We start from the raw sequence: 15,576 nt of genomic DNA on the forward strand, positions 1-15,576 counted from the left end.
CTAAAGCCAGATTCAAGAAGTGCTTCGAATATCAACCACGGTAAAGACAAAGAAAGTCACACCTAGGCACATCACAGTGGAGGTGCTTCTGAGACCCAAGCACTGGGGAAAAAAGGAAATTCTCAAAAGTAGCTGGACATAAGATTTTCAAACCAGAAACAGTAAGATTCAGAGTAAATGTCTCACTAGAAAACAGTGAAGTCAAAAGGGAAGGAATAAAATCTTTAAAGGCCTTAAGTAAAATAACTGCTAACCTAGAATTCCTTACCCAATAAAAATATCCTTCAAAAACAAAGATAAAATAAAGACATTTTTTTTTTTTAATAAAGACATTTTAAGATGAACAAAGACTGGGACCATTTCTTATCAGTAGATTCACAATAAAGGAAAAAAGCTCTTCAAGCACAAGCATCTCATTAAACATTTTGAAGAACTAACTTTTGGCTTTATCACTCCGAGGTAGGAAATGTTTATATTCTATTTCAGTAATTTCTGCTCAAGGACTCTAGGAGTGAGAGACAGACAGAGACAAAGACAAAGAGGAAGAGGAGAGGTTCTACAGATCAAAAAGAAGAAGACAAACAGAAAATAGGGGCCAAAAGTTGAACAGTCACTTCATCAAAGAGGATATGCAAATGGCCAATAAACATGAAAACAGGCATGACATCATAGTCACCAGAAAAAAATACAAATTAAAAAATAAGTTATTGCTACACACTCACCAGTACAGCTAAAATTTTTAAAAGAATGATGATGTCAAGTGTTGGTGAGGATACAGAGCTATCTTGGCTTCCCAGGTTCTGGTAGGGATGTAAGTTGGTACAACCATTTGGAAGACTGGTAGCATCTACTAAGTCTAAATGTATATACACCCTATGATTCAAAATTTCACTAGGAGATACATACCCAAGAGAAAAAAAATGTACATGTGTACACTAGGGCTTTTTTCACATCGCATAGACCAACTGATAGAGGAAAAATATGTCTCTACAGCTCTATCCATCCACCAAACCAACTTACACTGCAGTACGAGTGAGATGGAAGGCCAACAGTAGCGTTAGCTTGGTTAGCAGAAGCACGTACTCAGGTGCCTACATCTGAACAGAATAGGACCCAAAGCATTTGAAGAAGTACACTGATGATGGTACATCCCTAGAAATTGAGTTATAGAGGATGTTCTGAAGGTCTGCGCCAGACCTGAGCTCCCTGACCTATTCTAATTTGCACCAGAAACTTTAAAATTGCAGTAAAATGTGCCTCCCCTAACAGGAGCACTATCAGCTAGAGAGCGCTGAGGACTTTTTCAAGACACAACTGAAACCTGGACAGGATCATATGAGCCTCTCAGGAAAGGGAGGTCAAGACACGGGCCACACAGTGAGCAGAGGTTCATCTTGATTCATTCTCTTCCCCATGATTCTCTCATTTTAAGTTATACACTACAGCCAAGGCCACTCACTCTGACAGTGCATTTCCCCAACAAGCCACTGTAAATCGTCTCCGCATCTGGCTACAGGGTCTCCAATAAGAGAGTATCCTTCATTGCAAGTATATACTATGTTTTTCCCAACAGGAAACATCGCACCTTCATCCTATACAGAAATGAAAGAGAGACAGAGAGAAAAAAATATGTCTATTGTGCATTAACAGAATGTTTCTTTAGATATATTTGGCCTATCAATCATGCCTTCTTTGAATCATCAGGCAAACTAAGTTCAAATAACTAATTTAGAAAATTATCTATAAAAACATTTTTCCCTGTACGGTCCTAATCAACAACACTTGTACTACCATTAATTGAAATAAAGCCATTAACGCTACTCTACTATAATTTATTGATTGTCCCCAAGATACCAAGCACTGTCGTAAGCATTTATTAAAATTACTTTAGTGGACACTGCCCACGTCACTGCTTTCCCCCATGTTTCAGGAAAAGACAGTTTGTTTTTGGATTTTGGAAAGGTACTTGTCAGTCAATTCTTCACACTAAGATGTTATGGACTCTTCATTGGCAATACTGCCTAATAAAAGCCAGTAGGAACAGACAGAAATATTCAGATCCTATCAGCGTGTGCATGAAAGTTTAAGTTTCTCACTGATGACGTTTAGAGGAAGCAGAACGCTGATCTTCTCCCATTCCACCCTCCAACCCCTACCCTGTCTGGGAAGTGCTGCTGGGACTGGGCCAGATTCAAGCACATGGTGTTGGCCTGTGATCCCAGGAGGTGAGCTTTCACAGTGAAGCAAGGAAGAATTTGAAGTCTAAGACCTAAGGATGTGATCATGCTCTTCTGGGGTTTCTCTTAGTTCCTTTCCTCATCTTTTAGGAATGACCCCAAGGGGAGGGTTGGAAGCTGGACCTGTTCTGCTCCAGGTATTAGAACAAAATCCCATGGTGCCTTTTTCTCTTCACTGTCAGTCCTAGCCCAGGCTGGCTCCATCATGGGAGTTGGTAGGAAACAGAGGGCCCAAGTTAATACCGAGGTTTGAAGAAAATGGGGAAGGACACTTGATTTGTTAAGGTGCTAGTCTCTAGGCCTCCCTTTGCCTTGCAAAGGGGACTGCTATATGGGGAAGTTGAACTCAACAGTGCCCAAACTTAACTCTGTATCAGAACAACTAGTAGCAATTAAAAGTTGGGCGGGGGGAGGACCTGGGTGGGCTCAGTTGGTTAAGTGACTGACTTCACCTCATGTCATGATCTCAGGGTCCTGGGATGGAGCCCCATTACATCAAGCTCCCTGCTCAGTGGGGAGTCTGATTCTCCCTGTCCCTGTGCGCCCCCCCCAACTCATGCCCTCTCACTCTCTCTCTCAAATAAATAAGTAAAAACTTAAAAATAAAAAACCACACAACTCTCAGGCTCTACCCTAAATATACAAAATGAGAAAAAAATGGAAGATAAGGGACAAGCAGCAATCTCTATTGTTAAGTTCCCTGGGTGATGCAGCCCATCTGTGGGGCAGTGTTCAGAACCCCTGGCTCCTTACAGGACACACATGCACTGGAGTTTGGGACAACAGTTCACAATTTGCTGAACCACACAAGTTTGCTTGGCCTTGTTCTCCAAGCCTATGTTTCCTTCAGGAATTTTATCGATTGTGGTAACTGTATTGGGACATATGAGTGTTAGAGAGGCTGGGTTCATTCCCCTGTCTCTCTCTGTCTCTCTCTCTCTCTCTCTCTACACACACACACATACACACACACACACACACCTCCTCCATTTCCATTACCTACATTTGGGGAAACTTCAGTGAAATGTCAGTGAGTGTATGTTTAAGGGCCTGGAATTTGAAAGGCAAATCCTTGTGGAGAAAGAAAGACTGGCAGCACTGAGAGGGTCCTGATGGACAGTATCTCTTATGTGAGCCAGAAAGACACTTCACTGCTTGGGGCCAAAGCCTCATCATAACAAGCAGTGAGAAGAACATGAATTAATATGGCCCCAAAGCCAAAAAAATGCCCTAGAACGACAAGTGGCAGATGACCTGTGTTCCTTCCTGAACGAGAAAATTGCTCAAAGTATAATGACCCGTATCTCACCAACACTGGCAAAATGTCTTACTGGCTTCTGGAATAAACCCAGTATTTCATCCCAAACCTCATATTTATGAAAAAAATTTTTAAAGACATTTTTCAGTGGCAAGAATAAAGTTCTCTTTGTTGAAGAACTTGCTTATGGATTCCTATTTTAGTGTTCAAAATGGAAATGTTCAGCAGCCCTCTGGCATGATTACATTTCTAATTTCACTGGGCAGCAGTACTAATTTACCTGACCACAGAAGATCTACTGCCTTCTGCAGAATTCTAATCACCTTGGGCCAAAGAAGAAAAGTCACAAACCACTAAACTGAAATGCACATATAAACTATTTTTAGCTCTGTTTCGTCATGGAAGAAGGAAATAGATTATGACATCAGTAGAGAGAGAGAACTTGGAGCAAAGGGTATATATGTAAAGGAAAATAATATATCTTCCATAACCAACTTGAACAAATCCATCTTTCAAGGCAGGAGGTGATGGACAGAATTCTTTTGGAGCCAAAGACAAAGGAAAACAATGTGGTTCAAGCAATCTGAAAGGAAAAGGAAACAAAACATAATTAATGTGATGGATTTCCACAGAAGAATAAATATTTTACAGCACAGTGAGTTTTTCATTTACATCTGAAGGGACTCCATCCACATAAATACGTGGATGTGACTGCCATTCTCAGAATCGCTATCTGATCATATCCTGTACTAGAAGACTCAAATATAAACGCAAGCTTCCAAAAAATAGCTAGTAAGTCAGTAGTATGAAGAACAAAAAGAAAGAGAAGAAAATAGAAGTCACTGGACAACACACCTACTTTATGTGATTTCTAGAGGTCACCTGTCTCAGACCTACTTTTTCTCCTGCTGTCTGCTTCTGAAATGCCTTTAACACAGAATTAACTCTGTATTAAAAATAAGGCAGTAACACCGATCCTGCAAGAGAAGTAACACAAAAATAGTAACGAGCTTTGATTGAGCGTTTATTATATGCTAGGTACCTTGGCGGCCGCTCTACAAATGTGCATTATCTCTACTCACATTCACCGTAGCCCTAAGAGGTATGTGAAAAAAACAGTGGCTCAGGAAGTTTGAATGACTTGTCCAAGGTTATAAAGTAATAAATATCAAGGCTGCATTCACATTGTAGTCAGTTAGGCTCCTAAAGTCATGCTCTTTCTACCTCCCACAAGGCCATCTCTAGACGAAGCTCCTGATAATAGTCACAGTGATATCCAACATTAAACAATAGTTTTCAGTAGTTCCCCCAAAACTAGCATGCCACCAGTATTACCCCCACTCCAGAGATTTGAAATCTGAGGGAAAACATGACAAATGGCCTCTGAGTGTTGCCTCCTCCTCAGCTGAGTTCCTTATACGCTTGCCATATTCTGAGGAAACTCACAAGTGTGAAGTCTTGGTTGTAATTTTCCTCTTTGTGTGGAACAGGAGGAGATTTCCCCTCTAAGCACCAAGAAGAGCGAGAATTCCTTCAATGCCTTCCTTAGGATGCTCCTTTCCCTCCAGCTTTCTGTCTAGAGGCAGGGGAAATATGGCAACTCTGGCAGAGGGCTTCTCCAATGGAGACCCTCATCTTTTCCTCCTACCATAATGCCATATGCTCACCAGCCTCCTGGTCATGAGATATTCATTATTGTTGGATTATGAAGCACCAAATACCTAGGAAAAAGGCATCCCACCTCCCTATGCTTCTACCAGATACCTAACTATCTTATAGCTTTCTTCAACTCACATGACCTTCCAATTATCTTACTAGAATGTTTTGCCAATTCCTGATCAAAAGAGGTTAGTAAAGACAGTGTAAAACAGTAAGGTGTGGCCTGAAGAATTCTGACCGATGGGTATAATTCATCAACTAAGCATTTTGAGATAGCTTTTGCAAGGTCCTGGCAAATGAGAAGTTGGTGTCAGACAGCTGGGCTAATCAGTCTTGATATTAGCCCGTATCCAGCATCTGGCTTTATGCTTACTCCTGAATGAATGAATGAATGAATGAATGAATAGGATTGGTATATCTGAAAAGTAATACAACTATTAATGAATGCTTACTATGTGCCAGGCACGGTGCTGATCACTTTCTGTGCTGAATCTCATTTAATTCTGACAACACCCTACCATTGTTTTACCTTCTATGATTATACTAATTTTAGAGGTGTGGCAAGTAACTTGCCCAAGGTCACCCAGCAAGTAGGTGGCGGATCTGCTTGATGCCAAAGCTGCTCAGATCTCCTCGGCCAGATGGCCTCAAGCTTACTGCCAAGGGCACTGCGTTCTATGCAATTGCCAGGAGGTCCGGCCGCTATTACCGCAAATGCTCCAGCTCCTCATGCTCGCATGGGCTGCTTTCCGATGGTTCTCCAATACAGGATCGCCCACCCTCACTGGGCAGTGGGTTATTGCATTCTCGTCTCCTTGTTTTCTTCCCTTGAACACAGGGGCCCCAAGAGGACCAGCAACTCCAGCCCCCATCCACTCCTCCTGTAAGATAAGAGAGAGCTGGTTCAGAAAGCCTCGGAGAGGAAGATTTCAGAGCTTAGTGCTGAGCTTCCCGCTCAGGTGGTTCCTGGGGGAGGGGACGGTCTGGGCACCCACTCCCTTCACTCGGTTCAGGAGTTCTTCTACAATGACCAGAATGTCTCTGCATCCCGACTAGGTTTGTCCAGATTAAGGCTGCATTAACGAGCTTCTTGCAATAATATCTTAAATTTGTTTATTATTTTGCAACTGTTTCAGAGCACTTTTACAGACATTCTACCGTTCATTTAATTCTCTCCAGAATGAATCGAGATGGGCAGGAGGTCTGTGACCATTCTCAGTTGATAGGTGTGGAATCTAAGACAAGGTGGTTGAACGTCATGCCCAGTGCCCTAATGGCTGCCAAGAGCCACGTCCAGACAGCAACATGGCCTTACCGCGGAGTCCAGGCTCCTCTCGTTACAGCAGTTCCTATTGTGAACCTTTCTATTATAAAAGCAGTGATGGAGCATGAGAACATAATCTACTGAGTATTCCCTACTCCTGACCCCAGAGCTGGCACTATTAAATGAGGAAGTGCCTAAGCAGGAGAAATGCATCTGCCTCCTGTCCACATCCCTCAGTCCAGAGGCACTTGCTCAGCCCAGGCTGGCCACCTTCCAACTCAGGGCCAATTCACCACTAACAGTGCTTTTACAATTTCCCCCCATCATATTCCTTGGGGGAGGCAAGAGAGAACTTGCACTATAGTCTAAGAACTTGGCTTTCCTAGTTAGAAACTGATCTCAGAAACCATGCCGCCGAAGCATTACTTCCTGATGATAGACAGATATGTTCACCGCTCCTTAGCTATTTCTACTGTGTGACCCACTCCTCAGTATCACACACGCCAAAACTAAACTAATTTTGTAATATTTTCCCGTGAGCTTCCTTATGCTTTCTTCCATAATTAGAAATTGAGCTAATAAAGTAGTCCCCTGAGCATATTAACAGGGCGTAATAATAGCTTGATATATTATGATTGTTACCCCAACCCTTACCAGCAGGGGGAGCTTCCATTTTCTCAAATAACAGGACATCCAAGCCACAAAGAAATGAAATCAAAGTGGTGGAATTTCAATTGACCAGACAGGCCACTTGGGAAGAGAATGGGAGGCAAGGATGCCTTCTTGATGCTTGTCTATAAGCAACCATAGTTTAGTCATGTAGTCATTCATTCATCAAACATTTATTAAGTGACTTCTATGAATCAAGCCCTGTGGGCTCTGGGATAAAAAAAGCAATCATCGTTCTGACCTTAAGAAATGAGCTTCCTAGAGGAGAGAGACATAAATAAATACAAAATTGTCTCGTACGTTGTCTACTCATAAAGTCAACCTCACATAGTTCTGTACTAAGGTACTTAAAGTACCAAGCATTCAGTTGGGCACATTCAGCAGATGTTCAAAAGTATTTGTGAATAATTGATTGATGGAACATAATATAAAATAAAAAGAGATATTTCAAAGAGCTTACCATCAGAAAGGTTAAGCTATGCATACACCAGCTCCACAGACCTATGTTATGACAAAACTTTAATGAGATGACTATGGAAGGACAGAGGTGTATTAGGCATTAATCCATTCCAATGGAGGGCATGGTGGGTCTGTTAATTAAGACAGGAAAACAGAGGGGTTCCTGGGTGGCTCAGTCAGTTGAGTGTCCAACTCTTAATTTCGGCTCAGGTCATGATCACATGGTCGTAAGATCGAGCCCTGCATCCCTCAGGCTCCATGCTCAGCAGGGAGTCTGACTTGAGATTTTGTCTCTCTTCTTCTCCCGCCCCTCCCCCTCCTTGCGTGCACACTCTCTCAAATAAATAAATAAATCTTAAAAAAAAAAAAAAAGACAGGAAAACAGAGACAACAGAGGGCCTTGACCCAGTAGCTTGAACCCAGAAGTGAAATAGGAAGGGAGACACTAAATTAAAATGCCCATACACAAAGAAGCACAATGTCAAGGGCCAGACGGAAAGAGTGATTCCCTTTTCATGGTGTCCAGCATAACCAGCAAAAATTCAGCACACTGACCTGCATCATTCCCTACGAGGACTCCTTGCTCACAAGCCACACCAAATGTATATGGTTTGCAGTGGCACTGACATTGGGTCCCCTCAACGGTGGCAATGCCACCATTTTGACAAGGTCGGCAATGGCAGGGGTCAAATTCATCCAGATATTCCTCAAGCGCTTGCCTCAGGTATAGTCTTTTCACGGAGGCACAGGGTACTTCTTTTACCAGCTCATACAAAGGTGTCAGCTATACAGATAAAGACATCATGGTCAATAATCAGGGTTTTAGGCAAGAACACTTTTCTTCTGGCATTTAGGATCAATCCCCATTAAAATAAAATGAAAAGCCACTCATGTTAATTCCAATTGTTTCTTGTTCAAACAAAAAGAAAGCAATTCACTTTCTTTGCAAGGCAAAAGGAAAAATAGGAATAAATAAGGAAGAAGTATTTTGCATAAAATTTTTCAAAACCAACAAGACATCCATTTTCTAGTTATTGAAAGATTATTTTGAAGGCAGTACATTTCCACCCTTGCAGAGGACAGAAGAAAAGGAAATACATTTAAATTACAGTGAAGAAGCAAGTGCAAATAAATTTACAATTAAATACCCTGACTCTAAGAGACTTAACATGTCTCTTAATGGAGACCGTGACTATTTTTCCCTGAAGAAGTTTAAAACAGATAGATAGGGCAACCCTCTCGGGTCCCCTCCCTCTTTGGGAGCTTTGCATTCTATCATTCAATAAGCTTTACTCTCGCTCAATAAACCTTGTTTTGCTGCCCCCCCAAAAATAAAATATAAATAATAAAAATAAAACAGATAGGCATTATTGTTCTGTGTTGAATACGTCTAGTGAAAAGCAACTTGGAGACCCTAGATGTGCTGGCTAAGCTTTAACAATCTGCTCTCCTAAGAGCAAAAATGCTCTGATTTGTAGCATTTGCCAGTTTCTGCAGTATAAGAACTCTCCCCATGGCCAATCTCAGGTTGCCACTGGAATGCCAATGACCGTGGAATTGGGAAGATATAGGCACCACTGGCTCTTGTGAAGGTCTGAGTTGGTGGCAGCACATCACTGCAAGGATGAGGATAACTCAAAAACTCAGCCACATCTCCCTCCATCTCGGCCCGAGCTCTCTTACACCGCATCATGAAAGAACAGACTGCATGGCCTCGCGTGGACATACACTGATAGTGAGTTAGCACAGCTACCTATGATAGTTACAGTCCGATGTGGAGAAGAGCAGAGGTGAGAATGAGAAGGAATGTCTGTTTCTCCCTAATCAACAATTTCGAATTTTTCAAGATTTGTTATGGGGCTCTGGTATTGAAAATAGGTCATTGTGAATATCGATGGTGGCACTTCAGGATAAGACCTGCTGGGAAAACTACCCTCCTCCCTTCACCCTTATTCCGAGGCAAGTGGGTGCATGTGGTGTTAGGAGGGTACTCAAGGAGCTATTGTGATTTGGGGGGTTGTAAAATGTATCCAAGTTTCACCTGGGACATTGCTTGATTCCCATGACAGTGAACAGATCAGAGAATCAGTTCTGCTACAGCATTTGTTTTGAAAATGTGAGTTTGTTGCATTGAGACAGATGTATTAGGGAACACTATGATCGTATCGCAAATTTTGCGTGTTCTTATGTACAATTTCATCCACAAGAAAAACCAGGTGAAATCAGAAAAGTGGACACAACCCAAGATAGGATTGCACAAAACGCACACATACAAACACACACTTCAGACATCATCAGGGTCACTGCCTGTACTAACCTTCACCCATCCACATCTGGGGCTACAGCTGTCTGTCCTCTGGTAGCTCTCCTTCTAACGCTTCACAATCATTCAGAAGCTCCAGCCCTCCCATCACCCAGCAAGCTTCAAGTCTTTTTCTAGGAATTGTGCCACCTTAATGTAGTAGCTGCATTTCTTAACAATTTAACACATAGAAACCCATGCTATTGTTTTTACTGATGTCTGTCTTTTTTTTTTAAATGAGTTATCACAGATAAGTTTTTGAGTTTGGTGTCCTTAACCCCATTTTCCCCATAAGTCAGGTGGTCTTTACTGTGCAATTCTGCCTAGTTCTCGGATTTTTAGAAGCACATATGTTGCATTATAAAAGAACTGTGTCAATAAAACATCCTAAAATTCGGCCAGACAAATTTGTTCTATCTTAATGTACACGTCTCCAAGAGCCTACATGCCATGGCCAGAGGAAGAAAGGTAATCTGATGGGACACTAGACAAGCCTAAATGCTTTCCTCTTGCAAGAATCTATAATTCTCTGAATAAGAGACCAAGGAAAACATAATCAAATTTTGGTCAAAAGCTTAATATGCAAATTTCGTTATTAATTTCTCTTGGTATTTACAAGACATTTAACCTTTACAATTGAATTATGGACATAGAAGATAATGAAGCTTCTGTTTATTATTATGTATGCATTCATTTCACTATACAAAACATAATTGGGATACAGAAAATGCTAATCACAGCTGTCTCTGTTTAACCACCTTGATTTAATCTCATTTTCCCAGTGCGAAGAAACATGCCTGCTTTGTGCTGCTTTCAACAGAGCAGGACATACCTTTTGTTTTATGACTTGGGGAAGACCAGTCACAGATTCTGCCCAGGAGGAATATCTGCCCAGGAGGAATATTGTCCAGCTCCAGGAAACTGAGACCAGACACGAAGCCTGAACCTCCCCCCCTGACAAACGGGTCCCCTCGCAGCACGTTGAGCTGAGTTCCTACACAAGGAGAAATCAAATCAAGTAAGTCAGGATGCACAAACGAAACGAAAAGGAGAACATGAAAGTGAAAAGTCTATCAAGCACTAAAACACAACCCATCCAACTTTATGACGTTCGGGAAAAGGAAGAACTATAGCGACAGTAAAAAGATCAGTGATTGTCAGCAGTGGTGGGTGAGAGAAATAAATAGGTGGAGCACGGAGGATTTTTAGAGCAGTGAAAATGCACTGTATGATCCTATATGGTGGATACAGAGCATTAGACATCCGTCCAAACCCACAGAATGTACAACACCAAGGCTGAACTTGAACGTAACTGTGGACTGTGGGTGATCATGATGTGTCAATGCAGGTTCATCAATTGGAACAAACATTCCACTATGGTGGGGAATGCTGATCGTGGGGAGGCCTCAGTTTCTGACAGGAGTATATGGAAACCCTGTCCTTTTTGCTCAATTGTGCTGTAAACCTAAAACTACTCTTTAAAAAAAATGTCTATTAAAAGAAAAGAGAAGGGACGCTTGGCTGGCTCAGTCGGTGGAGCATCCAACTCTTGGCTCCGGCTGAGGTCATGATCTCAGCGTTGTGGGATCAAGCCCCGCATTAAGCTCGGGATTCTCTGGCTCCCTTGCCCTCCGCCCCTCCCCCTGCTTGTGCATGCACAGGAACACACATGCTCGTTCTCTCTCTCTCTCAAATAAATAAATAAAATCTTTTAAAAAATAAAATCTTAAAAAAAAGAAAATCATAATCATTACCTGAAAGTAGATGATTTTAGGGAATTATTGTTCATATTCTTAATGTTCTTGGTATAATAAGAGCATTACGTTATATAGGAGACTGTATTCCTTCTTAGAAAATATATGCATAAATTTTGGGATGAAGCATCATGAAATTTACTTCCAAATGGTTCAAGTACAATTATAAATATTTTAAATATATAATATTTATATATTGTTGAATAATCCACATTATAAATATTATATGTCCATTATATACAGGAAAATGTCATAATAATCGTTACATAGAGGAGGTGGGTATATGGGTATTTATTACTATGTTCTTTCTGTTTGTTTGAAATTTTTCATAATAAAATGGGGGGAGTTCATTGCATCTGGAATACTAACAATAAGCAAAAAAGCTATTAATTAACAGGCATACATTAACACATGAAGAGTGTTCTAAGCAGTGAATATTAATTGAATTCTTTTCCACATTTATGTGCCCTATAATTTCAGGAATCTTTTTGTCTCCATTTGTGGTTGATTTTTACACTGGTCATGATTGGAAATTCCTCTCTTGCAGACCGGATTTGGGGTGATTTTCAGTTCACTTCTTTTAACTAAATTTTGCAATTTCATAAAATTTTCATAAAATTTTTCAAATTCAAAAACTGTACATTTATCAGAAATTATTAAAGCCTGATGTTTTTAATAAATTACCAAGTATTTCCTCATCTTCATCATTAGCTCTGTTTTTAATATGCAAACAGTCTCCCTTTGAAGGCAGCGTGTCACAACATCCAGTCCCTGCAGGACCTGACTCCAAACCACCTGGAATGACTACACATTTCTGGGCTCCAAGATGTATGAGAGAACAGCTGGGAGGAAAGCCCTGTAATCAGCATTTTAACAAGCTTCCTCAGATTATCTCGGTGTATACTAAAGTTGGAGAAATCGCGGGCTTCACTGGCAGACCTTTTTACGAATTACAGATTCTAAGAAATCAGTTTTAATTTTATTTTTAAGCCTGTAGCCTCTGCGTCCACACCTCAGTGAGCTCCCTGCTCCAGCTGGCAATCTGTCTTCCCCTAGACAATCAGCCTGGTGCGACAATGAGGAGCCCTGACTGTGAAGCCAAATGTCATGCCCTTGAATCTCATGTCTGACACTTACCAACTGCGATCTTGGGCAACCTTTCCGTGACTCAGTGTCCCTGTCTGTATAATGGGAATATGAATAATACCTAACTCTTAGATAGGAAGAATATGTTGGCTAATTTTTGTAAATCACTTAAAAGTGTGCTGGGCACATAGTAAACACTATGTGTTTGCTAAACACAAAATAAAATAAAATCAGTGAGCAGCTTCCAGTTGCTCATGTTACTGAGCTTCCCAAAGCTCCCACTCTCATTTCTATTTCCAGATCACTATATTTCCCTTTCTTTCAAAAACCTGTCCTCCTCCTTTGTCATGTCAGCTCCATGAAGACAGGCATTCTCTTGGGCATGCCACCGCTTGTACCCCAACGCCTAGAACAAATTCCACCCAGGCCCCAGAAACAGTTGATGAATGAAGGAGGTGAATGAGTAAATAAACCTGGTTTCACTCCTCTGTCTCCCTCCTTCCTGCAGTCATCTGCCAGCATCCCAAGAATCCCCACTTCCTCGGTAAGAACTCTGACACCTGAGTCAGTCTTCACCTTTGCCCCAATTTCTGCCACCACCCTGGGAGAACTTAAGCTCTAGTACCACTCAGTCCATTGCTACCACACTAAGAATCTCTTCACTGTAAGGCCAGTAAGTTGAAATCACCAAATTCAATGAAGAGTCAGTCTCCAGTCCTTCTCTTATTTAGCTTCTCTCTAGAATTTCTCTGTTTATCTCTCCTTCTCCTTTACTTTTAATATCACTGATCTTTTCAGGTTCATTTTTTTTCCTGTTTTTCTTAATTTTTTTCTTCTTTTTTGGTTAAGTGGGGTCTATGCCCAACGTGGGGCTCAAACTCAATGACCCTGAAATCAAGAGTCGCATGTTCTACCAACCGAGCCAGCCAGGCACTTCTTTCCTGGTTCTTATCCTATCAGTTTATCCTTTCTCAGTCCCTCTTCTTTCTCTACAATGTTCTTTGTAATCTTTCATTTAGTCACTCCCTGTATTAAATCCTTTAACGGCACCCCTTGTCATCAGAATGAAATCCCAATTCCTGAACATGGCATCTAGATACAATCTAAATCAGTTTATTTTTCCAGTTCCTTTTTCAATCACTCAAAGAATAGCACACCACCTTCCCCACTCCCTCTCCCACCAGCACCAGCACCAGCAGCAGCATGCACCAAAAAGTGCACTGAGCATCCATGTCAGAGTGGAACTGAATCTTCTCCTGCTGGTGTCCTTTTTCTAAGCTTGATTGCCAGCAGTCATCATAGGGGACAAAGGTAGGATACACTGAGGACACATTTACAGTGCACAGAGATAACCAGTGAACTTCCCACTCTGCATGATGTCTCACTGCCATGACATATGAAAGAGAGATCAGAGGCAAACATAACCAAATACATAAAAAACATAAAATAGAACACCTGTTAAAATCTCAAAGGCCCTTGGAGGCCAGGAATTAGCCACAAGAGAGAGGGATGGAGATTAAGTTTGTAAAGCAAATTGCCCCTTTCTTATTTACCTGAATCTGATTTTAAGGCCTCTTCCAGCTTTTGGCATTTGCCCTTTGATGATGTAAAGAAAAATTTGAAACTTGAGGAAGCACATCTCTTCAGATCTGCTGAACCAAGACCTGAGGGAAAAGTTGTAAAGGTGCTTAATTTTTGCATTTGTTAAAAAACTCCTTTTGAGATGCAGCCAGGTGTGAGAATGGAGATAAGAGGTTATGTCCTACTATTGAGCTCAAGAGCTCTAGAAGGGTCAAGGGTCAGAAAAAGGAATATTTGATATTTGTTATTAAACAAAATAATCATACATGTATATATCTAGGAATGAAGCATCATGTGTCTGAAACTTACTTTCAAATGCAAATTTTGGCTCCTATTAGCTTTGACCAGAGAGGGGAGAAGACTGGGATGATTTCTACATGAAACAGCGGAAGGAACAGAAACTGAACACCCCAAAGAGTGATATCTTTGGCCCATCCACAGTCAGCTGCTCAAGCATACAGCAAATCAATAAAAGTAGGCATGTAATCGTCCCCATCCACCTGCTGGAAACCCCAAACTGGGTTCTGGTTCTACAGTAATTAATTCCTAAAACCCGAGGTCTACTGCTTTAATCTCTCTATTTTAATATCTTTACCATCTCTGGTTTCCAACATTTCCCTCTCATGACTCATAACCTTAGAATGTAACAATTTCTATCCATTATCAAATAGAGTTTTGCCAATGCATTTTTTAAGAAGGATAGAAAATAATAAAGTGTGAAAATATATTTTTCTCATATAATTTTGCTAACTCTACTATAATAATCTCAATATTTCTTAAAGAACAGTTGGGGGCATATATTATTATAACTCAGCAGTTTTAATTATATTTCCATTAGAACTTTTAGGAAGAACAGAAACTGCTCAAGAGTAAAATTTTTACTCAAAAAAAATACTTTGACCAACTTGGAAAGCTTTAAAAAAGTTCTCTCCATTTCTTTAAATACTAAGGAAAAAAGTGGGGGGAACAGTGAAACTGAATTTAGGTTAAGCCATTGCTGGACTAATTTTCCAAAGAAACATTGCCTTTGTTGTTGCTACAAAAAACAAAAACAAAACAAACAAACAAAAAACCTGTGTTTGTACATTCATTTCTAACCAGGGAAGTTAGAAAAGTTCAAATTCTGGCTAAATCTTAATTGGTAAAAATTAAGCTCAATGGAAAAAAAAATAAGGCAATAGAAACATAGAAAAATATTGTAGTTCAGCCACAAGGGAAGGAAGGTTACAAGATCTCCCCTGAATCTCATGTAATAAGTCTTACTCTCCTCCACGGTTGTAAAGAGGCTTGACTGAAGAGAAAGACCC

The 15,576-nt window shown here is 40.8% G+C and overlaps 1 protein-coding gene across 1 annotated transcript in view; it reads right to left on the reverse strand.

The window, feature by feature from the left end:
- Window positions 1-15,576, reverse strand: part of C7 (complement C7) — a 58,386-nt gene that overhangs the window by 20,992 nt on the left and 21,818 nt on the right. Inside the window, 7 exon segments of the mRNA XM_045904190.3 lie at window positions 1,460-1,592; window positions 3,991-4,078; window positions 5,864-6,035; window positions 8,102-8,330; window positions 10,681-10,738; window positions 10,740-10,842; window positions 14,242-14,352. Of these exon segments, the coding sequence (XP_045760146.2) occupies window positions 1,460-1,592; window positions 3,991-4,078; window positions 5,864-6,035; window positions 8,102-8,330; window positions 10,681-10,738; window positions 10,740-10,842; window positions 14,242-14,352 (894 nt within the window).

Source organism: Mirounga angustirostris, unplaced genomic scaffold, assembly GCF_029215605.1.
Source record: "Mirounga angustirostris isolate CCGP_5_RB_7025 unplaced genomic scaffold, mMirAng1.0.hap1 SCAF_7, whole genome shotgun sequence".
Classification (NCBI taxonomy): domain Eukaryota; kingdom Metazoa; phylum Chordata; class Mammalia; order Carnivora; family Phocidae; genus Mirounga; species Mirounga angustirostris.